Source organism: Macaca thibetana, chromosome 12 (assembly GCF_024542745.1).
Source record: "Macaca thibetana thibetana isolate TM-01 chromosome 12, ASM2454274v1, whole genome shotgun sequence".
Taxonomy (NCBI): Eukaryota; Metazoa; Chordata; class Mammalia; order Primates; family Cercopithecidae; genus Macaca; species Macaca thibetana.
The window spans coordinates 86,398,603-86,423,112 of record NC_065589.1 but is presented as its reverse complement, the minus strand read 5'-3'; the positions used below and the strand labels follow the sequence as shown (position 1 = coordinate 86,423,112).

Below are 24,510 nucleotides of genomic sequence, written 5' to 3'. Positions count from 1 at the left end.
ATTATCTGTCATCCAACATAGCTTCTTGTTAGGGTCTTTTTCTTATACTTGGTAAGGCATTTTTGTTGTTGTTGTTGTTGTTGTTGTTGTTTCAGTAAGAACTATTCCAGTCATTTCAAGGAGTCTTTGTGACTTTTTACACAAAAAGTCTGCTAGATATATACCTAACTACTTTTCAGGTGGTGGTGTGTATAAATATACAGGATGTTTACTGTACAAAGACACATGACCAAGGTTTGAGTAGGAACCAAAATCCAGCCCTGCCCTCTGCTCACGAAACTGTGATCCCCGCATGGGATTTATGGATTTGAACTAAAACATGGACATGGTATGGGCTAATAAAGGTCCTGATACTTCTGTATTCTATGTAAAATATTTCCTTAACCCTTTCATAATTTGAGACTTGAATTATATCAATTTATCCTTTTATCTTGATTTTTAGATTTTGGTTAAATATGCAGAACATAAAGTTTACCATTTTAACCATTTTTAAGTACACAGTTCTGTGGCATTACGTACATTCACATTGTCATGCAACCATCACCACCTTCCATCTCCAGAACATTTTTGTCTTCCTCAACTGAAATTCAGTAATCATTCAATACTAACTCTTATTCCCCCTCTCCCAACCGCTTGGCAACTACCATTCAACTTCCTGCTTCTATGAGTTTGAGTACGCCAAGTAACTCATATAAGTGTAATTGTACAATATTTTTCCTTTTGTGACTGGATTATTCATTTAGCATAGTGTCTTCAAGGTTCATCCATGTTGCATGTGTCAGAATTTTCTTCCTTTTTAAGGCTAGATAATAGTTCGTTGTAAGTGTATGTTACATTTTGTTTATTCATCTGTTGATGGACACTTGATTTGCTTCCACCCTTTGGCTGTTGTTAATAATGATATGCACAAGGTTGTGAAACTTTTCTCTGCTCCATTTCTGTGGAGTACGTACCCAGAAGTGTAATTGCTAGATCTTATGGTAATTCTAAATGTTTAATTTTTGAGGAATTGCCATACATTTTTGATAGTAGCTGCAGCATTTTACCTTCTAACCAGCAGTGTACAAGGGGTTCAGTTTCTCCACGTCTTCACCAGTATTTGTTATTTTCTGTTTTGTTTTGTTTTTGTTCGATAATATCCATTTTAATGGGTGTGAAGTGGTATCTCATTGTGGTTTTCATTTGCATTTCCTGAATCATTAGTGATGTTTAGTATCTTTTAATGTGCTCATTGGATATTTGTATATCTTTTTTGGAGAAATATTTATTAAAGTACCTTTTTCGTTTTTTAATTCAAGTTGTTTGCTTTTTGTTGTTGCATTTTAGGGATTTCTCATATGTTCTGCGTATATGATATATTCTTATCAGTATATGATTTGCAGATGTTTATTCTATGAGGTACCTATTCATTCTGTTAATAGTCTCTTTTTAATATTGATGAAGTGTGTTTTATCTGTTGTTTTCTTTTGTTGCCTGTGCTTTTGATGTCGCATCCATGAATTATTGACAAATCTAGTGTCATAAAGCTCTTCTTATATATTTTCTTCTGAGTTTTATAGTTTTAGCTCTTATGTTTAGGTCTTTGATGCATTATGAGTTAATTTTTGTATATGATATAAGGTAAGGGTCCACCTTCATTCTTTCACATGTGGAGATCCAGTTTTCCCATTATCTTGAAGTTTTCAAGACTATATACAGTCAATTTTTTATCAACATGGGTAATAGCTGGGAGTATGATGAAGAAGGAGGGCACTCATGACCCCAAGTCCCAGTTGAAGCACAGTTATACTCATGTTTCTGTTATCCAGTGATGGATTAGATGATTTATCACAATAAATGCAGCAGGACCAGGTAGGCATTCATTTCCCGGTAGTCTATATCATCAGGCAACTTTCAGTCTCGTGCCCATAGTCAGCTGCCATAGCTAAGCCATTCCTGAAGCTGATCTACATGAAGAAGGGCAGATTCTGAAAATTCTGCCCTTGGGTCTTGCCCTTGTACCTGAAAGACCAGAAGCATAGCTCACCGTCTCTCTTTAGTCATTTTTAGGTTAGTAATGAGTGCTGTTCAACAGCTGTCTAATTCTAATAATAAACTTAATCAGCCTGGATATAGTTGGGCATTGTATTTTGACAGAGATAGTAAAGATATTTTCATGGCATCTTGAGTATTGAAAGAACTTCCATACAATATAACTCAAGTATAATGTACCTACTGGGAGAAGCCAGTATACCTGTTTCTGTGTCAGTGCTAAAGATAATGGGATGAGAAAAGAAAAAAGGCAGAGTATGGAAGTTGTCAGAAGTTGAGAGAGAGTACAATTTAAGAGGTAAGAATATGGACCTTAAGCTCAGAAAGAAGAAGGTTCTGATGCTTTTTTTTTTTTTTTTTTTTTACCATATATAAGATATTTGCCTTGGCCAGGTTTGTTGCCCAACTTGGTTTGTTAAATGTTTGCATTCATCTGTTTTCTGATCTGTATGGTGAGAATAATAATAACTATTGCTATTGGGCTTTGTGAGATTAAATGAGATGTCTATGTCAAGTGCTTTGCACAGTGGTAGGCCTGCTGTAAACACTCAGGAAGAGGATGGTTTTGATGAGGGGAGAAAATATAATATCCTGTTACAGGTTTGTTTAATTTAATAAGGATCTTTGTTTTCCCTGAGAAGAGACAGGAAGATGTTTTCTAGAAGGAAATTTAACAATTCATGCATCTTTAGGATTGGTTTTGATTGTTTCTGCTTTTTTTTTTCTTTCTTGTTTTTCTAACTGCTCCAGGTTGCTTCAGCTGGAAGGTTGCTAACATTTGCCTCTTTTGCTTCCTCTGTGGTATCAATGTCAGTGATTTCCAAAGTTCTTTTCTTTTTCATGGAAATTATCTTTGTAACAGAATAATTCTTTATGAGTTTTTCTTGCACCTATCCACAACTTAGTTCTCATCTTTATGCTTTCTCTCCTTTTTAAAGTGCACATATGTGTATTCCTGTCACTGAACTCTTTTTATTGGCTGTTTAATATTTTTATCGAAATGTTTTTGAGCGATGTTCATAATGCTTGGCATTGATTCCTACCAGTGAGAAGAGGGGACGTCCTGGCAGCATGGAGTGGTATCCGTCCTCTTGTTACAGACCCCAAATCTGCAGATACCCAGTCTATCTCCCGAAATCATGTTGTTGATATCAGTGAGAGTGGCCTTATTACTATAGCAGGTATGAGATACTACCTTGTTATTTTCTTTTCTTTTTTTTTTTTTTTTTTGTTATAGGGACAGGGTCTCACCATGATGCCCAGGAGGGTCTTGAACTCCTGGGCTAAGGTGATTCTCCCACCTCAGCCTCCCAAAGTGTTGGGATTACAGGCATGAGTCACTACACCTGGCTTTCTGTCTTGTAATTTGGATGTGCTTTAGATACAAATTTGACTTAAATTGTCCTGCCAGAATCTCTTTTGACTTTATTGAACAAGCATTTTTTTTTTTTTATTCTGAGTAAAGTTTTACACAATCCCATGTTTGTTACAAACAACAGGAAAATTTTGTTATTGATAAGTTGATAAATGGTTAATTATAAGAAAAATAAGTGGTGGCAACCTGATGAATTGTCTGTCAATTTCTTTGTAGGTGGAAAGTGGACAACTTATCGGTCTATGGCAGAAGATACCATAAATGCTGCTATCAAAACTCATAATTTAAAAGCAGGACCAAGTAGAACAGTTGGGCTTTTCCTTCAAGGGGGTAAAGATTGGAGCCCCACACTCTACATTAGGCTTGTCCAGGATTATGGACTTGAAAGTGAGGTGAGTGTGCATTGCCACATCATCTTACTCTTTACCCAATCTCTCACTGTTGCCAGTAACAGAACTGGCAGCAATCAGATCTCCCTGATTGACATTTCCTTTTGCTGAATACATTTCTGCCAGTCTACTGTGGAGGGAAACAAAGATGATCTCACTTTGCTTTACTTGCCCAACAAGCAATGTACACTTTATGAAATGTATTTTATTAAAACGTGGAGTTTATTTGGTTTGTTTCTAGTGTATAGGACATCCCAAATTCTGTCTCAGGCACGAAGAAGGCTGTTCTTCAGAAGTGATATCAGGAGCAAAATGAGGCTGAAGCTTCATCAGTCATTGATACAGTGATGCATGTGTAAGAGAGTTAGTGCTGGCCTAAGCATTTGAAGCCCAAGTGGTTTCCTCCCACAAAATCAAAATCTAATACTCTCCGAGAGCTATTAGTTACAGGCTGTAAGAAAACTGACAAGATAAGCATGTGTGCTTTTTGCTTTGTGCCTAGAAGGTATTGATATTCAAAGTGCCTGCCTAACGCAGCTTTATTTCTCTAGGTGGCACAGCATCTTGCCGCCACCTATGGTGATAAGGCCTTTGAGGTGGCCAAAATGGCAAGTGTGACTGGCAAAAGGTGGCCTATTGTTGGAGTACGTCTTGTGTCAGAATTTCCATATATTGAAGCAGAGGTATGTGAATGATCACATAGGAATTTCATGTCCGCCATGGGATACCATTTATCTGTTCATTCGTCATCTTCTTTGAAAATTATATGTAGCTGAGTTTTAATGCACATGTGTCAGCTAAAACCATGACTACTATGTCTTTCCAATACAGATCCTTTTATTTATAAAATTTTAATCTTAACTCTGAAGCGACATTGATAGTAATAATAACAATATAAAATATAGATTTCTTTTTTCTCCATCAAACTATCTCTAAACGTGTTAATTCACAGTTGTCCCTTTTGTGCATTTGCAGCTCTTTAAGTTTGCACCACTCATGTCCTACCTACATATCTTGTTGTGACAGTTTCTCAAAGATTTAGGTCTTGTTTCCCATCAAGCTTTCCAGTTTTGTGAAATCAGAGACCAGGCTTTGTATTTATTTGTAATTCACTGTGCCTTAAAATATCGATGTCCAGTGAACATTTACTTCTTGATTGAATTCAGGGTTCCTATATTCTGGTTACTCTAAGACAAAAAACTATACAGACTGAAGAGGTGAGATCATAACTTTTTGACACTCGTCCTTTTCCTAGTCAGCTATGTAAATTAAAATCCACATTATGTATAAGCATAGAGAGGTAAGTGATGACTGTGGATGGTTAATGAGAAGTGATGCAATTTGCATGTTTATGCCAGGTTCTATTCAGGAAAAAGGCATCAACTCTTCGTCCAATTTTTGCCATTTTCCAAACCTCCTTTGGCAGGCAGATGGAAAATTTGTGTGGTGCCACTGTTTGTCTCATGCCTGCTGGAGGACCAGAGAGTATAAAGAAAAATGTTACCTTTCTGAAGCACACATTTATTATTTTTTTAGTGAAACATCATTTCTCATTTTCTAAAGAAGGGTGTCAACTAATAATTTTTCTTTAATTCAAACTCAGGTGAAATATGGGATTAAAGAGTATGCCTGCACTGCTGTGGATATGATTTCACGTCGTACTCGCCTAGCCTTTCTAAATGTCCAGGCAGCAGAGGAAGCCCTACCCAGGATTGTTGAACTGATGGGCAGGGAACTGAATTGGGATGATCATAAGAAGCAGGTATTATATAGAAGTCTTTAAAACCACAATTCCTATTGTAAACGTGGAATGGCTTAATTTGTTAGTAGAAGCTAGCATAGTTTTTGATGATAACCTTAGATTTCTTACCAGTTTTTCTGTGTGTAGTGTTTAATATTGTTAGGCCTTAGGAAAATGGAAAGATATTCTTGTACCAAAATTTAGTTGTTTATGGAAAATCTTTTGTAGGAAATGCTCATAAATTTGTGGTCATAATTCCTGAAAAAGAAAGATAATAATGATTGTAGTATGGAACCTTTTCTAGTTTTCATTGAAAACACTCTTGGAACATAATCAGTGAGAGGCACACTCCTGCTAATGTGCCTTTCGTAAGAAGTGTGGTTTTTCTGCCTGAGCACTAAATGCGTATCATTTGTGTCAATTGAGATTTTATATTTATATTCCAAATTTTAAAAGCCGGTGATGCTCAGATGCATACACACACACACACATGCACAACACATACATATACACGGACACAAACATACACACAGGGTTAGGCTAAGTAGATCTGTATGATTTTTAATAAACCCAACTATTTTGATATGCAGAGGGTAATGAATCATTTTTATATATTCATAAAATACTTCCTATATTCTTTGGGCTCTGTTCCTTTCCCTCAGGATCTCTTGAATCCATTTCATTTAGGCACTTTTGCCACCACTTTGCTACATTAGCTGTGGTCAATCTCACCAGTAACCTCCATGTTACTCAATAAATTTGTTAACTTTCAGTCCTTGTTTTACTTGGCCAATTAGCAGCATTTGGCACAATTGATTCCCCCCTCCTTCTTGAACAATATTTTGCTTTCTGGAACACCACCTCTCTTGGATCTCCTCTTACCTCCCCAAAACTACTACTCCTGTAGACTCTTCCATGTCATAAATAGCTATCCTTCAGTTACTCAAGCCTAAACAATAGTATCATACTTTATGCATTCTCTTACACCCTACCTAAATCCATCAGCAAATCATACCATATTTATGTTTAAATAACAGTTTGAATTCAACCCTTTCATTTAAAAAATTATTTTATTTTTAAATTTTTTTAACAAACACTTGTGTTGAAGTGAATTCAACCATTTCTTAACATAACACATCCAACTGCCATCACCCTGATTCAGGTTACCGGTGTCTGTTACATGGATTACCGCAATAGCTTCCCTCCCCTAAACTGATGTCCCCTCTTTAACAACTTCAGAGTTCAGTTTATTAATACAAATCCTGATCATTGGATATGTCAGTGTGAAATTCAAAGGGAAGGCTTGGGCTAGAGATATAAATTTGAGTTGATATTTAAGCCATCAGACTGGGTGAGATTATATAGGGAGTTAATGTAGTCAAATAACGAAAACAGTCCAAAGGCCAAGCACTGGAGAATACCAAAGTTTAGAAGCATAGGATATAAGGAGGAATCCAGGAAAAAGGGGAAATAATAGCTAATGAGGCTAGAGGAGGTGTAAGAAGATGCAAGAGGGAGTTTTGGTAAGAAAGTATGTCTTAGTTCATTTGGGCTGCTATAACAGAAATACCATAGACTGGGTGGCTTAAGCAACAAACATTTATTTCTCATGGTTCTAGAGGCTGAGAAGTCCAAGATCAAGGCATCAGCAGATTTGGGATCTGGTGGGGGCCTGTGTCCTAGTTTATAGACTGACATTTTATTGCTGTGTTCTCCCATGGCATGAGTGAATGAACATTATTGGGCATCCATGATACATGCTGACAGTGCAAGGAAAGCATTGGTCACATGGTCTGTTTTTAAAGTATTCTCATTCTGGTATAGATTTCCAAAGATGGTTACATATCAGAGTCACCTGGGAAATGTGGGAGAAAAGGGTTTGATTTTAGGAGTTTCTTAATCCTGATCATGTCTCTGACAGGGATAAAATTAACCCCCATTTTATAGCTGAGAAAACAGGTTCACAGAGTAAGACTCTTTTCAGAGTTTATACCAACAGTCAATTGTAGTGCAGGGATTGAAACCAGGTATTCTGATCCTAGATCATAAGCTTTCTCCATCCTGTCTTGCTGCGTCTGCATTAGCTGTACTGGTTTATAGCTATTGAAGTCTTGAGCTTTAGTTTGATTAGCTAAAGCTTTGTACAGAGGCAGCACAGGAATGAAACTTAACTCCTGTGCTTCTGTCAGTCCTTTTACCATATAGAAGGATTGGGGATGATGTGTTCTTCCAAAAATTATGGTTGGAATGATTTGAATGTGCAGGAACATATTTTATGCTAGGAATTCAGGCTGTAGGAGGTAGGAAGGAGGAAGAAAATTCTGTAAACTGGTTGTGTTTGGCCCTACCAAGGAAGCTAGATTTAACTTCAGTTCATATTTTATGAACAGATTTATGTGCTCAGAAATACTCTCCCATCCCCCTTAACAAAGTAACATAAATAAAGATCTAAAGCTATTACTCAGTATCTGAGATGTAGGAGTATTAATGAGAGCTATGGACAGTCCAGAGAGAACAAGGAGGGGGGGAAAAAGAATTAAAAGGTTAGAAAGTTGGACTTCTGAGAAAAGGTTAAAAGCATTGGGATTATTTAACCTGCAAAAGTGAAAGAGGAACAAGGTGATAAATAACTCTCTGTAGATGAATTGTGCTTGTTTTTACCAGTCAATACTTAATGAGTGGCTTGTATACTGAACATTGCCCCAAATATTTTAGGAGAATACTAAATAGCTCATAGTTTTAAGATCTTAAAATCTAATTGGGTTGTTATAACACATGTACAGCTCTGACATTTATGCATATTTTCCAAAATTTGGAGAAATATTTCGAGAAACTGTTACTCAAGACCAAAATCCAACCAACTTGGAAGAACTGATTAAGGAAGAAGGCAATGTCTTGGGGAGTCGGGGATTGTTAGAATAGTTGGCAGGAACATTTAGAGAAAAAAAATTGCCAAATGGTGTTATGCAGGGTACAAATTAATATATGTGAAAAGATGACTAAATGGTCAAAAGAGTGTGAGAAATTCTGAGTTAAACAAATAAAAGCACTTCCTTTAGTGCAATTGCAATTAGAACCTTTAAAATGGTTATGTATGTTTTCAGTTTCCAAAAAGGAACTTATTTGGAGACAGACCCAACTCTCACTTTTTGGTAGAACTGGGTAGGAAGGGGGCTAGTACTTAGAACATATTTTGGGAAATGCTGCCCTATACGATTTGATAAAATGGATTTTATCATGTTCAGACAAAAGATTCATTTTTCATTCAGAGACTATAAAGAGAAGACATTTAAGTAGACTGAGAGTCTCACAAAAATACAGTTTTTTTTCAAAATTGATTCCAATGAGGAGGAAAAAGGGGAGGCATGTGAAGACTTTGAGTGACTGATTAAAGCAAGCTGATAAATACCAAATGTAAAACACATAGAAGCCAAGTGCTCAAAAATGGAAGGAGTGATATCAGGAATAATGTGGATGTATATGAGTAGTGTCAGGTGTTATTTGAGTGTTGGGGAAAAAATACTCAGGGCACCAAATGTAATGTTTAAGACCTAATCTAGATCATTGCTTAAGGTGACAGGCATATTCTTCAATGCTGGAGAGTAAGGAGAACTATTCAATTTATAATTTACTATCAATATTTTTTTCCTTTTCTCTCCCTATTTTTATGTGTGAAAAGAGCAAAATATAAATATTGGTAAGAACGAATAGATATTGAAATAGGAGGCTACTCTGAATGAGTTTTATGCCAGTCCAGAAAAATTATACCTTAGAGTACTCAGAGAATTTGCAGTTAAGATTCTCTTGCTTGGGATCAGCTTACTGTTCAACTTTAAAATACTGTAGGAAACAGGAATGGAACCAGAAGACAGAATGGGAAAATGTAATACCAAATTTCAAAAATGAGAGGAAAGAAAAACATAGTTTGCAACCTAGAAACTAATGGTCTTGGCATTGATCTTGCGTGGTTTTCTAGATTGTGACATTTTAAGTGTTTTTTTTAATCAGCATTTATCAAGAAATAGTGATCACAGAAGCTAGTAAGGAATCACTTAGGCAAAATGGCAAAATCATTTCAGATATCTCCTTTTTTTTTTTTGAGACAAGGTCTTGCTATGTTGCCCAGGCTGGAGTGCAGCGATGTGATCATGGCTCAGTACAGCCTCAAACTCCCAGGCTCAGGTGATTCTCCCACCTCAGCTTCCCAAGTACCTGGGACTAAGGCATGCACCACCATGCCCAACTAACTTTAAAAACATTTTTTGTAGATCCATGGTTTTGCCATGCTGTCCAGGCTGGTCTCAAACTCCTGGGCTCATGTGATCCACCTGCTTCAGCCTCCCAAAGTGCTGGGATCATAGGCATGAGCCATCACACACGGTCCTCATTTCCTTTTTAGATAGAGCAAGCAGATGGCTAGATTAGGGAATTTTGATTCTATAAAGCATTTTAGAAAGCCCCATATGATATCTGTAAAATTGGTAGATTTATAACCAGTTAAATGACAGTGTTGGCCTCAGAAGAGGTCTCTGGTAGTAAGTCATAAGCACCTTGTCCTAGATCGTGACCTAGTCTACCTTGATTCAAATGGTTAAATTACAGTGTTGATGGCATGCATCTTTGATGTACCAATAGCAAGATACCAGAGGGAGAGTGAATGTTTGATGATGGATTGAAACAATGGATGAAATTTCATTAGATATAATTTAATAGAGATAAATGGCAAACCTTACATTAGGTAGGAAAACAACTCCATCCATTCAAGATAGATTTGACAAGGCTTAACAATAGCACATGTGAAAAAGAAATATGGTTTTAGTTAACTGTGAATGCATAGCCGTTAACAGTGGACCATGGCTGCCCCCAAATCCAATTGCAATCTTAAGCTGCATTAATAGAAATCATATATCTAGATTGATGACGCTGATAGTTACTCCCTTCTAGGTACTTGCCAGATCTCTGTTGCAGTGTTGTATTTTGTTCTGATAATTGTATTATATGACAAACCGGTTGTGGTCTGGAAGAAATTCTACAACATGGTCTAGGGATTTGAAATAATGTTTTATATAGTAGTTCTAGACTAAAAGAAAACTCTTAAGGAGGAGGCACATGATACTATCTTTAAATACTTATTAAACTGTGATACAGAAAAAAAAACACATTAGGTTTATTCTACTGTGGGAAAGATTTGTTAATCCCCCCAAAACTGGAAGAATTTCAAGGAGGTGGATTTAATCTCACTGTAAAACCTTCTAATAATTGGAAGCAACTTTCAGCAGTATTAAGTTACCTCCCCAATGCTAGAGTTGTTTAGACAAAGGCTTTGTTCTTCCATTTTTGGAATGTTATAAAGGAAATGTGGGGTAAGGGAAATACATTGAGTACCGTTTATGAAAAAATATCTTCCTGCTTTGAAATTCCATAATTCCTTGCTTGATGGAGTATAGATAAATTACATACACAATGAAGGGCCATAAATCGAGAAAGAAATTGTTTTTGCAGGGAAGCATCAGAGGTGGCATTTCCAAGGAGGTGGATTTTGAACACGTTGTGTAGAAAATGCTGGGTAAAAGCAGTGGAACAGCAAAATAATTTTATTTATGAAAACTGGTGGATTTTCTTGTGAAAAATCTGCCAGCAAAAAATGCCCTTGGCGATGGAGACTTCACAGACAAGTTTTGTGTATGAGATACACATGTACACACACACACACACACACACACACACACACACATTTTAAATTTACTTTTTTAAGCTGAGAGAATTATTTCACATTGATAATTTTTTATTTTGTTATTTAAGAACATGAAGGAAGAATATTTCTAGTATTTACTTCCTAAGACAAAGGAAAGCAGGAAAGGAATCATGTCAGAAAAAACAACTGATGGCTGGGCACAGTGCTTCATGTCTGTAATCCCAGCACTTTGGGAAGCTGAGGCAGGAGAATCACTGAGCCCAGTAGTTCAAGACCAGCTTAGGCAACATAGGGAGACTCCATCTCTACAAATAATAATAATAATAATAATAATAATAATAAATTAGCCAGGCATGGTGGCATGTGCCTGTAATCCCAGCCACTTGGGAGGCTGAAGTGGAAGGATTGAGCCTGCAAGGTAGAGGCTGCAGTGAGCCATGATTGTGCTCCTACACTCCAATCTGGGCGACTGAGCAAGACACTGTCCCAGAAAAAAAGTTTATTTCCTCAAGAAAAATCAATAAGGGGTCTTATCACCAACATAACCAAACACGTATAAACACATTTCATGCAAGTGTATGTGTCATTGTTTCATTTTCTTCATTTAACTTCACACTGGCACTGTTCTTCAGACCAGAATTTGGGAACCATTGAGTTCACAAGATCCTTTGATAGGAAGTTGGGGAATTTAAGACTTGTTCTAGGTTATACTCAGTAACAGTCAATTTCAAACTCTGAGTGGTTCATCGCAGCAAGCATTTCTTCTTCCCTCACATTACATGAAGGCTGCATGTTAGCTGCTGTGGCTCTTCTCCGCATTCTAGATTGGCTTCAGATCTCATCTGAGATGTGCCCTTCTTATGGCACAGGAGTAAGAGGCTAAGCAAACCTATAAAGTTACCATGAAAGCTTTTACTCAAAAGTAGCATATATCATACCTATTCATGTTCCACTGGCCAAATAAGTCACATGGCCAGCTCACATCAATACAGTTGAGAAGTGTATGTGTGGCGGAGAATGTGTGTGTGTGTGTGTAACATAACATATATATGAGGAAAGAGATTTGTGAACAATATACGCTACAATGAAGTCATTTCGGAAGTTTTTAGATGGGAGAGTGACGTGATGAAAACTAAGAAAGACAATATTTGCAGCAGCAGTTAGTATTAATTGACACTGGGGACATTGAAAACAGGAAGAATAACTTGAGGATAGCTCATTTCTTCTCATGACTCTGTAACTTCACCTAAGTATCAGAATCTCAGTGGCAAAATCTCAGCACAGCTAATCTCATGAGATATACCTTCGTACTTCATGTCACATTATAGTGACAAATCCAAGTTATCTTGGGTTTGTCCAAATCCAAGTTGTTCAAATCCAAGATATCTTCACCTTTAATTACTTTCTTTGTCACTGAACTACAAGAATTTGATCCTGTAGATTTTGCTGGTTAATTTCTGTGTAAGAATACTCAGCAGTAAAAAAACAAAATATTAAAACATGCAGCAACATGAATGAATCTCAGAATTACTATCCTATGTGAAAGCAGTCAAACAGAAGACTACGTACTATATGAAACCTTTTATAAGAAATTCCAGAAAAGGCAAACTCTGGTGACAAGAAGGCAGTCAGTGTTTGCCTGTGTCGAGAGATCATGGGAATGGATCAGCTGCAAATGGACATGAGGAAAGTTTTAGAGTGATGGAGATGCTGTAGATCTTAATCATGGTAGCAGGTACATTTTATTCAATATAAATTATACTTCAATGAAACTGGAAGAAATAAAAAAATTGTGCTGGTTAGATAAGTGAGGATCAACTTCATTTTATGAAGATCAACAGTAAAGGAAGAAAAATCAGTAATGCTTTCCACGTATCTTTGAACTTTGTGTGTATCTCTGTTTTAGGAACAACTTGAAACAGCCAAGAAGTTTCTATATTATGAAATGGGCTATAAATCTCGATCAGAACAGTTAACGGATCGCTCTGAAATTAGCCTACTGCCTTCAGACATTGACAGGTACTTACAATAAGTGTCTATCTTTTTCTCTCTTTTTTTGGCCTATGTAAGTATATTTTTCCATTATTTAATCTTGTGTTCCAGGTATAAGAAGAGATTTCATAAGTTTGATGCAGACAAGAAAGGCTTTATTACCATTGTTGATGTTCAGCGTGTATTAGAGGTAATTTTCTTTGGTTCGATGTCAGCCTCTGATACTAGAAGAATGTAAAGATATTAGATGTTTTTCTCATCTAGTGTTTTCTACAAGTAATATTTTTATTATAATTTTTAAAAGATTAGTAATGTTAGTAAAAGCATATGCATAATTTTTTTTCTTTTTGTTTTGAGACAGAGTCTCACTCTGTTGCCCAGGTTTTGAGACAGAGTCTCACTCTGTTGCCTAGGCTGGAGTGCAGTGTTGCACGATCTCAGCTCACTGTAACTTCCTCTTCCTGGGTTCAAGGGGTTCTCCTGCCTCAGCCTCCAGAGTAGCTGGGACTGCAAGTGCGTGCCACCATGCCTGGCTAATTTTTAAAATACTTTTTGCAGAGATGGGGTTTCACCATGTTGGCCAGGCTGGTCTCGAACTCCTGACCTCAACTGAGCTGCCCGCCTTGGCCTCCCAAAGTGCTGGGATTACAGGCGTGAGCCACCTTGCCCAGCCAAAGAATATGCATAATTTTTAATCAAACTATCATTCTGTGCTTTTCTTTTACTTAGAGTATCAATGTCCAAATGGATGAAAATACACTCCATGAAATTCTAAATGAAGTCGATTTGAATAAAAATGGACAGGTTGAACTCAATGAATTTTTGCAGGTAAGTTGTGGTGAAAGAAACAAGAATGTTTGCTTTTATCTTTTGTTTGTCATGATCGTAAATGCCTGTTCAAGAATGGATATTTAAGTCCACACAATTGTCAGATTATTCTGAAGAAGAAAGCTCGAAGCCAGCAGAGGTTGATATGTCTGCCCTCAAGTGTAAGGCTGTACTGTGGTGCATGTTCTTCTCCTTTTATTGTATAAGAAACATTCCGTTATGTTGGGCAGTTTAAATTAAATCCAAGTTATTTATCATAAAGGGTTGAATATGAAGCATGCTTTTTAAAGACATATGCCATGGCGTATCACCGCTGGACCTTTTTCTTTTACTTACTTTTCTTTTACTTACTTTTTCTTTTCCTCTACTTCATAAGAGGCAACACAAGATTTCTAGTCTTTTATGCAGAAAATTTTTAAAAAGTATGGTTCCATTCACTAATGAATCATATTCATTTGAGAAGTTAGTGATTAGATTCTGGCATTATAAAGAACTAGAAAAACATAAGGAAGGAAACTTGTACTTTGGGGTCGAGACCATATAATTTAAATATTTCCATTTCCAATTGTTAATTTATTCAAGGCTCTGTTGTTTCATCTTTGTAGTCATGCAGGAAATAAATTTTGTTACTTTAACTTCAAACTGGATGCTACATATTGTTTCTTAAAAGAAATTTCAACAAACCCATACATTATTTCTAGCTGTCCATATGACTCTGATCATATGAAGAATGTATTGGGTTTCCAAGCAGCTAGGTTTTTTTCTGTAGTGCTTCTTGGGCAGGTATTTCAAATGAATGCCAGGTCTTGCTTGCACCATGGCAATGATGAATGCTGAACATGAAATAAATTAATGCTGGGGATTTTGGTCAATGTCAGCCCTTTCTTCACTGTGTCAAGTTAAACAAACAAGATCAAGGCAAAGGAAATGGTAATTGTCTCTCTGGAGATGAGCTGCAGATAAGAGCATTGTTGAATCTAAATGCAGAAAATTTTCACAGGTTGTGTCCAGCATTACAAAAAAGAATGTTTGGTTCTTTAGCTTACTGTTTAACTAAATACACATTTTAAATTGAATTTAAAATTTATGCTTGGGAATTAAAGCACCATTTAATGCATTTTTTGTGTAGTTTTTCCGGAGAATATTTTATTGTTGCCCTCACAATGTTAGAAAACTTTTCTTCAAAGAAATGGCCTGTGCTTCATTTCATATGTGTTGTAAATAAACAGCAGAATTTAGGGTTGAAAGACATGGCGCTTTAGAAACAATAAGAATCTTGATTTTATGAATATGCTATGTGGTTTAGGTTTTAAGTAATTTCCTTGAATGTGGTTGAGTTAAAAGCAGGAGATAATTTAAACTATCTGCAGGTTTTCTTGTAGAGTTTTTTTTTTTTAAATAATTGAATATTTTTTGTCCAATTCCAAATGAAAGGGACTATTCTTGCTTCTACTAAGAACAAATACGCAGTATAATTTTCAACTTTAAAATGCTGACCATATTCCTCATGAAATATATTCACACCCAAATGTTATTTTTTTCTTGTAATATGGTTTCTAGATACATGTAGTGTTTAAAGAAAACTTTGAGTTTTTAGAAGTTGGCACATCATATACTGTGTATGGCTTAGAAAACCTCTAGCTTTGTCAGTTGTGTTAGCTCTGATAAACTTCGCAGGTCTTCCTGGAATCAGAGACAAAGCAATAAACAATAAATTGTTCTGTCTTTAGATGTCAGCATTCCTTATGTTACACCATTCCTCAGATGTAAAGTATATTTGGAGGGGTTTTTTGAGGTTTTTTTTTTTTAACATTTTGCTCTTCTGCAGACTAAGAGCCCATGTTTATCCCATTAAATATATTTTTTGAATATAGATACGATTTTTAATAATCTTCACAGAAGGATCACTATAGATATCTCGTGGTTATATGACTTTATTTCTAAGTCTGGGTTTTAATGACACTTTTGCATGTAGGAGTCCATCTCTAATAAGCAATAGCTTGTGAAACAGCTTTTAATAAGGTCATGAAATTCTGATCCAGCCCCTTAGCAGATGTCTCTGACTCTTACTCAGAGCTCTTTTTAAGCAACGTGTATCTATAGGCTAAAAGCTATAAACCTAAAATTATTTTGAGAATTTACATACATACATAGATACATCATATATATATAATGTGTGTGTATATATGTGTGTGCATGTGTGTGTATATATATGACGAATAGCTAAATCTTTTTAAAATAAATAAAAAAGATTAGGGAAGTAAGATCAAGAAAAGCAAATAGTTGAAACCACATCAAACTTGAAAAGGAAAAAAATCCCTATGCTCATAATTGCAAAGTGCCTTCCAGATTAAAGGCCTTTGCCCGCTGCCTGCATGTAATTTCAAGACTAATTCTGATTTTATCCATTGGATAAAAATGAATTAGCTAAAATCTGGGCTGTGGAGTGCTTTTAATTCTTAAGGTAGATCTCTGGGTCCATTTTCAAGGAATTAAATGTAAATTACGTTAAAAAGTCTTTAAGGAATTTGGATTTAGGGGACTTGAAGTTGTCAAGTACAGTAACATTAAAAAAAGGGTAGATAAATATAGGTCATGGTTTGTCTTTGTTCAATCCCTGAGATTCCTTTTTAAGATTTTAAATGGAATTAAAGATCCAATATTTGAAGTTGCTAAAAAAATAATAATAATAATAAAAGTGCCTTAAGCACATTAAAAGACAAAAAGATGCATTAAGATTTGCTTTTAGAGGCAGGCTGATTTACTAGATGGATGTAGTTTTTGCAGCAGTAGTGAAATACCTGCTTCTTCCCCTCTTTTGGAAATGTTTAAAAATTAGACTTTTCTTATCTGAGCTGTAGTATTTGTTAAGGTTTTTGATGGAGCACTTAATTACCTCTGTCTGCTGCAATGCTAACGATTATAATGCCATGAAGAAGAGAGTAAGCTGGCCTGCGTTCTGAATCTGTTGCATATTTTCTCTTTAAGCTGATGAGTGCTATTCAAAAAGGAAGGGTATCTGGAAGCCGGCTTGCTATACTAATGAAAACTGCAGAAGAGAACCTCGACAGAAGAGTTCCAATTCCAGTGGACCGTAGTTGTGGAGGATTGTGAGTCTGGGCAGTAAATCCACAGCCAACAAACATAGGAACGACAAATCACCATGTAACAACCAGAGATGACTGAAACCACCCTAAAATAATGAATGTGGATAGCTGCCTTTTTTAACACTAGAAAACATTCCAAAACTTTAGGGTGTTGGTGTATTTGCCAGCTTTATTGCTGTACTTTATTTGTATTTGCCATTCAATCTAGCTTTTAAGTGTATTTTATTCTTTTTCTCATTTTCAATGCACATTAGTTTTGCATCTATTTTGTGACCTGTTAGATGTGACACATTCACTGTTTGTTTATTCCTTTATTCTAAATGAGTTCTAAAAACAGAATATTTGGGCAAAAATTGAAAAAAGCTGGAGAAATTTTGTGACATGCATATAGACAGCTTGTGTTATTAAAAAGAATTACCTATTGAAATGATAGTGTTTCTGGAGATTTCTCAGCTCCATCTTCCTCCAGCTTGTCCTACCTTCCTCATGCAAACACTGTTCCACATTTTTATATGTAGAGCATGACTGGCTAACTGGAGAGGGAAGGAAAAGTGTAGATCTGGTTATAGGAGCAAGTCCCAAAGAGAAACTCTGAAAGCTTCCAGAATCACAGGTAGAAGATAAGGATAGCATTGACATTTGCTGGGAGTTACAGTGATAGTTTCGTCTCAGCAGTTCATTTTTTTCTTCAGTCACTGCTGGTTTTCTTTGACTAATATAGTTGCCAGGAAGATCCTTGCTCTTCTTACTTTAAAACCAGCATTTAAGTGGCAATTTGGATGTCATGGAATGAGACCAAATTTATCTAATTATTACAGTAGTAATACATTTAAGAGTTAAAAATGTGTTTTTATATATTCACATATAACAAAAGATTCAATTCCGAAGCCTAAATTTTGAAGCATGTAGTATTGTCAAATCTAGCTTACCATCTTTTTTGGGGGTACTTGCAAACATAGTGTAGGAGGATAGAATAGACTTTAGTTAACTTTAATTATAATTATATGTAAAATAAGGCACAAAACCAGTTTCCAAGGTCAACGTGGTTGCTTAAAGTCTTTCCCCTTCTGTACTCCATGGAACTATTCTCAGTAAACCAAAAACAAAAATGGAAAAATAATCACCACCCCCCATCCTGACACACACGCAGTCCAAAGCAAAAGTCAGTGTGTATTGAATTTAACAAGTAATGCAGTTTGGGATGCTCTTGCTCTATTTTGGTGGCATTTTAACTAGTTATCTGAATATTTATTAATCGTACTTCTTCTTGTAAAGTTAACTACTGACTTTTTTGTTGTTTTTTTAACATCAGATTCTGTATCTAATAGGAGATGTAACATGTCATTTCGCGGCAGGTTTTTATTGCACAGACTTGAAGTCTTAGTTGTTTTTTAAACTGGCACATAAAACACTTTTGTGCTGTTATTTTTATTTATGTCAATACTGCAGAGTAGCTTTATGCCTTATTCAAGTGGATTCTGAGCCTGTATGTCACAATGTAAACACTGGAGGTTCACTCACCTACGCACCCACCCACCACCTCTGAAACAAACAGAAACTGCAAAGAAAGACAGCATCTTAGCTCATTTTGTTTTTAAATGAAGTTTTAGATGCTTGCCACTTCCTAAGGGAAAACCTAAAACAGAGCAAGTGATGCTCCCAGGTATCACTGTGAACTTTCTTCTTTCAAAGTGTGAATTTTTACACTGGCTTTTTCATTTTTTTAAAGCAAATGAAAGCTTGTGGCTTTACAACTTAGTGTTTGTTTTCTAACCGGATAACAAATTTCATTGTTTAGAACCCAGTGACACTTAATAGGTAGATGAATTGTCCTTTAAAATATCCCAGATGATATACACAATATGGTACATTTGTACTCTCTCTCTCTGTTTTTCTCTCTTTCTCTTTCTAGTTAGATCAAGATAACGATGACTTGTACCCTCCCTGATTCCATTACAGTAGGGCCGGGGCAGATCTGTGTGTGTTAAACAGGCCTTGTTTGTGCATGCTTTGCTATGAATGAAGTTCCTTTAAGGACAAAGAAAAGCACACTTTTCTTCTTCTGAGCATCTCTGCTTTTACTTTAAATCTGCTGATTTCTAAAACATAGAGTCCTTCACCAATCCCATAGACTCAATTTGGAAATGAACTGATTTCAAGCCGTTACTGTGAACAAAGCACCCCAGCATTTTGTATAAGTTCTTAATTAAACCTGTACAGCTTCTTTACCTGATTTAAGAAAGGGAGACAAGAAATAGGGGGGAATAAGCTTCTTTAAAATTCATTCCAAGCACAAAAGAATTTTTTTCCTTTGCATATAAACTTGACATCAGTTGATTCTGTTGGGGTCGTGGTGGGTATGCAGGGATTGCCTTTTATTATCAAGTGATTTATTTCAAGAGCCTTTGAGGGGATTCAGGTGAAGGAACCCCCATCTGTGCTGGAGAGTTGGATACTCCTTTAAATAGCCCCCACCACAGTCATAACAATAATGATAATGCTGGATTATTTGTTAAGCCAAGGTTGTCTGCCTCATATCCATCATGCTGTTTGCAATATTCTTGCTTTCAATCAATTTATACTGAGTGTAACTTTAGGATTTCTGCTATTAAATGCATGCTCTCTGTTCTGCTTCAGTTTCTGGCTTTGCTTTGTCTGTTTCAAAATATGTAGCTTCCTCTTTTGTACAACAAAAAAACTCATTCTCACTTTTACTAAATATACTGTAAGAGTCATCATTGATGTTATTTTTCTCTTATGTATCTGTAAAGATTTTTGGCATATGAATGTAATATTAAAGTCAATGATGCTATAACTTGCAATGTTTGCATCATGTCAACCTTTTTTAAGGAGTGAAAAAGCCCTACTATGTTTTTAAAGAATAGCAAGTGTAAGCTCAGTACTAGAGTGGATATACACACTGCATGTTTTCATATGTGGCACTTTTATGTATTGTGTTGGGTTATTGTTCTAGATTGGACTGTTAAATACTATGTTTGAGGCTGGGTTGTCATTTTTATAACTGTCTTGGTGTTTTATGGCCATTATTTATTACTTTTGATATACAGAATGAGCTGCATGCATTTTTAGAGCAATAAGAGGATGTATTTAATGTGCCTTGGTTTTAACTGAATAAGAACTGGAAGCATGAATCAATAAAACTGATTAAAATTGTCCATTTGCTAGCATTTTGATGTCACTTGCAGTCAGATAACTTTGATTACTGTTGAAGTTTTTAAAAAGTTTGAAAATATTTTTACAAACTGTATTTTTGATGGCACAAAGTGAAATATCTACAGAGATAGATGTAATTTTATAAGACTGCCAGAATTATTTGTATTAATTTGTTGCTGTAGCCTTTAGGGCATGACTTCTATATTTGTGCAATCCTATTCTACAATTACATTCATCCTATTACAACTCAGTTGAATTCTTTTTTCTTTTCCTTTCCTTATTTATTTATTTTTTTTAATCTACCAGAGCCTTTCAGCCTAAGCGTTCCCAGGCACACTGATGAATTTTATCATGACTAAAATCAATAGAAATGAATGGAAAAGATTACATAATCCATTTTGATCATCTTACATGTCAAGTTAGTGCAGGGTTGCCAAGTGTTGATAAATGCTGTGACAGAAAAAAATGCTATATATTTTCATTGTCAGTAAATCAGTAAAGCTGTTATCAGTTTTAACACAAATTTTATAATGCCCGTGTTATTTTATAGGGTTTAATTTACATGCATATATGGAGTATATTCTCCATTTGTGGTTTAGATGTGCTGCCTCCTGGTTCTGCATGCCCAAAGGTATGTGTGAGCTTCTGAAGGTTCTTTAAAATTATATAGAATACCCCAAAGCAATGGCTCCCAGACAGACTTGGAACAATTAACTGTTTGTTCAGTGCCTAGAAAAAAATACGTGGCAGCTTAAAACATTTTTTATTGATCTAGCTTATCAAATCTGATAGTGCTTTAAAATTTTTGAACATACAGTTTATCAAAATATTGCTCACAATTATATAAAATTTATGGTCATCAAAAAATATGATACTAGCATCAATATTTTACTATCTTTGTCAACATTGTACTGTCCCTGGTGTCAGATTTCACCTGATGACATTTGACTTATGAAGGAAGGAAGCAACAAAAGTTTTAAATTGATCTGGCACCCTCATAGTGAAACAAATTCTGTATAGGAGGCAGAGATGATGAGCTTTTTGTGCATGTGTTTTGTATTTTAGGTCTCTAATTAGCTGCCCAACTTGTGAAATATTGGCACAGAACATGATATATTTGAGCCTTGATGATACCAGAGGTAGTCCTGTGGGTCCTGGGCTCTTTGCAAAAAGTAATAGGTATCTTTATATTTTGTTAAATACCTGGTCCAGAATAATAAGATTCATGTGATCTAAGCAAAATACTATTTTAGCAGAATTATCAGGACCATCTTTGTTTTCCACATTTGGCATTTGAATTGCGTTGCTCAGCATACCCTACCTTTGGTTCCCTGTTAATTGTATTCACATTGGAGCTCCTTCAAACTAGGGAGATTAAAGTTTCTATGCTGTAGTCATAGGTAATATATCATGTTTCAGTCGAGGAGGTGGGAGGATTGAGTTTCATAGTACCTACCTTTTTTATTAGCGCATGGCCCAGACTACAGCTAGTTCCACCAGCTTCTGAGCCATTCATGCCCATGGTCTGTGCCTACAGCAGACATCCCTGCTCTCCTTTTCCAGGTACACTGACTCCAATAGAGCCTAGGTTCAGTTTTTTCATTTGCTGCTGCTAGCTTTCCTTCATTGTACCAAGCAGTTGGGAGTGTAAAATACATATATATGTATATGTTTTGGCACTGGTGCCTGTAAGATAATAGTTTTGGTTAAGGACAATCTTGAATTGGAGGCAGATCTTTCATAACCACAGAATTTCTGTATTTGTTTTAGTCTTCTACTATAAAACTAGGTCTAAATTTATTATTTAAATCCAATTTAGGCATATCTGATTTTGCTTTAAAAGCTGTCTTATTGTTTAAGTGATCTAAATGTAATGAGCTCAATCAACATATCACCATTCTTTAACTTGACCTTAATGCCCTCTTAAACAGAGGCTTCTCTCTCTACTACCTCCTGCCTCCAAAGATTCAAAGTCAATAGTCACTTCTTCCCTTTTAATTTCTTGCTTAGATTTTTCTCACCTTTGCGTCAATATCATTTTTTTGTTTTTCATCCCCATCATTAATTGATTTACAGTTCATTTTTCTGCATAGAGTTTTTCCTATCCAAGTTAAGAAGCTGTAAATCTTAGATCCATTGAAATGACAGTGAGAGATATTTCATTTTATCCCATGAATCATTTGCCATCCTTATTGCAGACAAATGGCAAAATTACGGTGTACCATGTTTTCATAAATTACTCTGCCGCCCCCCCCCCCACCCCGCCCCATTCTCAGTTCATTTCATTATCTGTTTGGAAAGACTATAAGAGTCAGAACCTAGACACTTGTGGTAAACAATTCTGATTTTACAGCAGGCTAATCAAAATTTCATAACATTACAAATTAATTCCTCTGGTACCGTGAAGAATTTAATTCATGTACAAAATATTTCATCTATTTTATAAGTCAAAAATAGCTTGATATTAAAGAACATTCTGTGATTTGCTAGTATAGCAAAGGGGAAGAGTGCCAAATTCTTTAAATAATGTATATAATTTTCATAGGATTTCATATGTCAAAGTAGTCATTTATGTCCTGAAAAGTGTGTGCTTCGCACTATGTTTGAACACTATTAAAAAATCATGGCTTCTTCCAAAAAGGACAAATCATAGGTTTGCATTTCACATGTGACCTAGAATGAAATAACTTATACAGGGACCACCCCGAACCCCCATTAGGAATACCCCCAAAAGTAAAAACCTGAACATATTTTTAAGTTAAATATTTTTAGAAAGCAATAAATGAAATCAGTTCTTATAATGTTACAATGTTACTAAAGAGATTTGGCTATTTTCCTTAATGTCTATTTTATTGTCAGATCTTTTAAGAAACCATCGTCTGTTTTATTGTTGGATCTTTTAAGAAACTGTGGTCAGTTATTTATGCAGTTGAAAAAGTCAAGTTTATCCTGATAAATATATTTGTCATAGTGAGCTGCTAAACTGTTTTCAAAATGGGCCATTTTTTAAATGGAGCTTATCCAGCTTGATCCATGCTTGAAGCAGCACTGAACCATTAAATAAAAACCTGGGACAAAATGCCTTTGAAAAGGGTTAATTAGCTTTAATATTGACTTATTCCATATAGGACGGTAATAGACTAGAACATTTATTTCTGTTTTGGATCATTAAAAACCTGCATTAGTTCTTCAACAATTTGTTTCTAATAAATAAAAATTGGACCAATTAGAGTAGTTTTAGTATAAGCCACAGTTCGTGATACACTTCTTATGAAAACAAAAACATGATCGCTATTTCTCAATTCATCGTAATTCCATCAGAAACATTGTCTGCAAAATACAAGATCATTAAGCTCCAGAAAGGAGCATTTCTATTTTAACCCTAAAAATGGGTGGGGTATGGAGGGAATTAATGTATGGCCTGAAAACTCCTTAAAGCTAAATTGGCATATGCTGTCCTTGGTGTCATTTTTCTCTAACAGTAGGATTCGTTCCCATCTTCTCCATTACTTAGCTTTCTCCATTCATTGGCTTTACACTTGTAAAATATTAGTGCATCGAAAAAGTTTACCTCAGTAAAGGTGCTTGTCTATCTACAGGGGATACGTCCCTTGCTGTGCTTAGTTTTTTGTTCTTATGCTGCCCTCTAATGGATACCAAATTATTTCATTAAACCCAGAACAAAAGTAAATTTTCAGCTTCTCAGGGCTCCTGCATCATCCCACTACTGTCGGAAATTGTCATCTGACCATTTTCCCCTTTGCATACGTGTTGGTGTAGCACAGCTAGTGCTAATTGTGCAGAGTCACCCTGACCAAAGTTGCATTCCTGTTCTGGGAAGTAGAGGGACAGCGATGCCAATTTGTGCACTATCGAACTTTCCTTTTTTCTCTGCCAGCAATTGGAAAGAATTGATGTTCTGGGGGACTTAAAAATGAGGAATAAAAACAGTGTAAGTGCTGTATTAAGATGATATGCTGTATGTTTTATCAGTCACTGGCACCTAGTTCAAAAGACAAAAAAATTAGCAGCAGTGGTTTGGGAATAGGCCTGTGCACGAGGTGGATATCAAATCCATACATGAAGAATATCAGCACTTTTCACATGCTGCTTTCTGACACCCATTGCTAGAGCTGAAAACTATCTCTATTGTCCAGTTTGATTGCTTGAATCAAACT

General features: G+C 35.8%; 1 protein-coding gene across 8 annotated transcripts in view; it reads left to right on the top strand.

Annotated features, from left to right (window-relative positions):
• The window catches only part of GPD2 (glycerol-3-phosphate dehydrogenase 2), a 150,080-nt gene extending 129,746 nt beyond the window's left edge, over positions 1 to 20,334 (top strand). For 7 of the 8 annotated variants that reach the window (XM_050752469.1, XM_050752468.1, XM_050752470.1 and 4 more), the window contains 8 exons: positions 3,078 to 3,212; positions 3,623 to 3,798; positions 4,347 to 4,478; positions 5,399 to 5,557; positions 13,138 to 13,250; positions 13,335 to 13,413; positions 13,953 to 14,051; positions 17,040 to 20,334. In XM_050752469.1, coding sequence (XP_050608426.1) covers positions 3,078 to 3,212; positions 3,623 to 3,798; positions 4,347 to 4,478; positions 5,399 to 5,557; positions 13,138 to 13,250; positions 13,335 to 13,413; positions 13,953 to 14,051; positions 17,040 to 17,165 — 1,019 coding nt within the window. In that variant the 3' untranslated portion in view covers positions 17,166 to 20,334. The remainder of the gene's footprint in view (positions 1 to 3,077; positions 3,213 to 3,622; positions 3,799 to 4,346; positions 4,479 to 5,398; positions 5,558 to 13,137; positions 13,251 to 13,334; positions 13,414 to 13,952; positions 14,052 to 17,039) is intronic. The other variant, XM_050752474.1, reaches the window with a different exon arrangement.
• Positions 20,335 to 24,510: the final 4,176 nt, after the last annotated feature.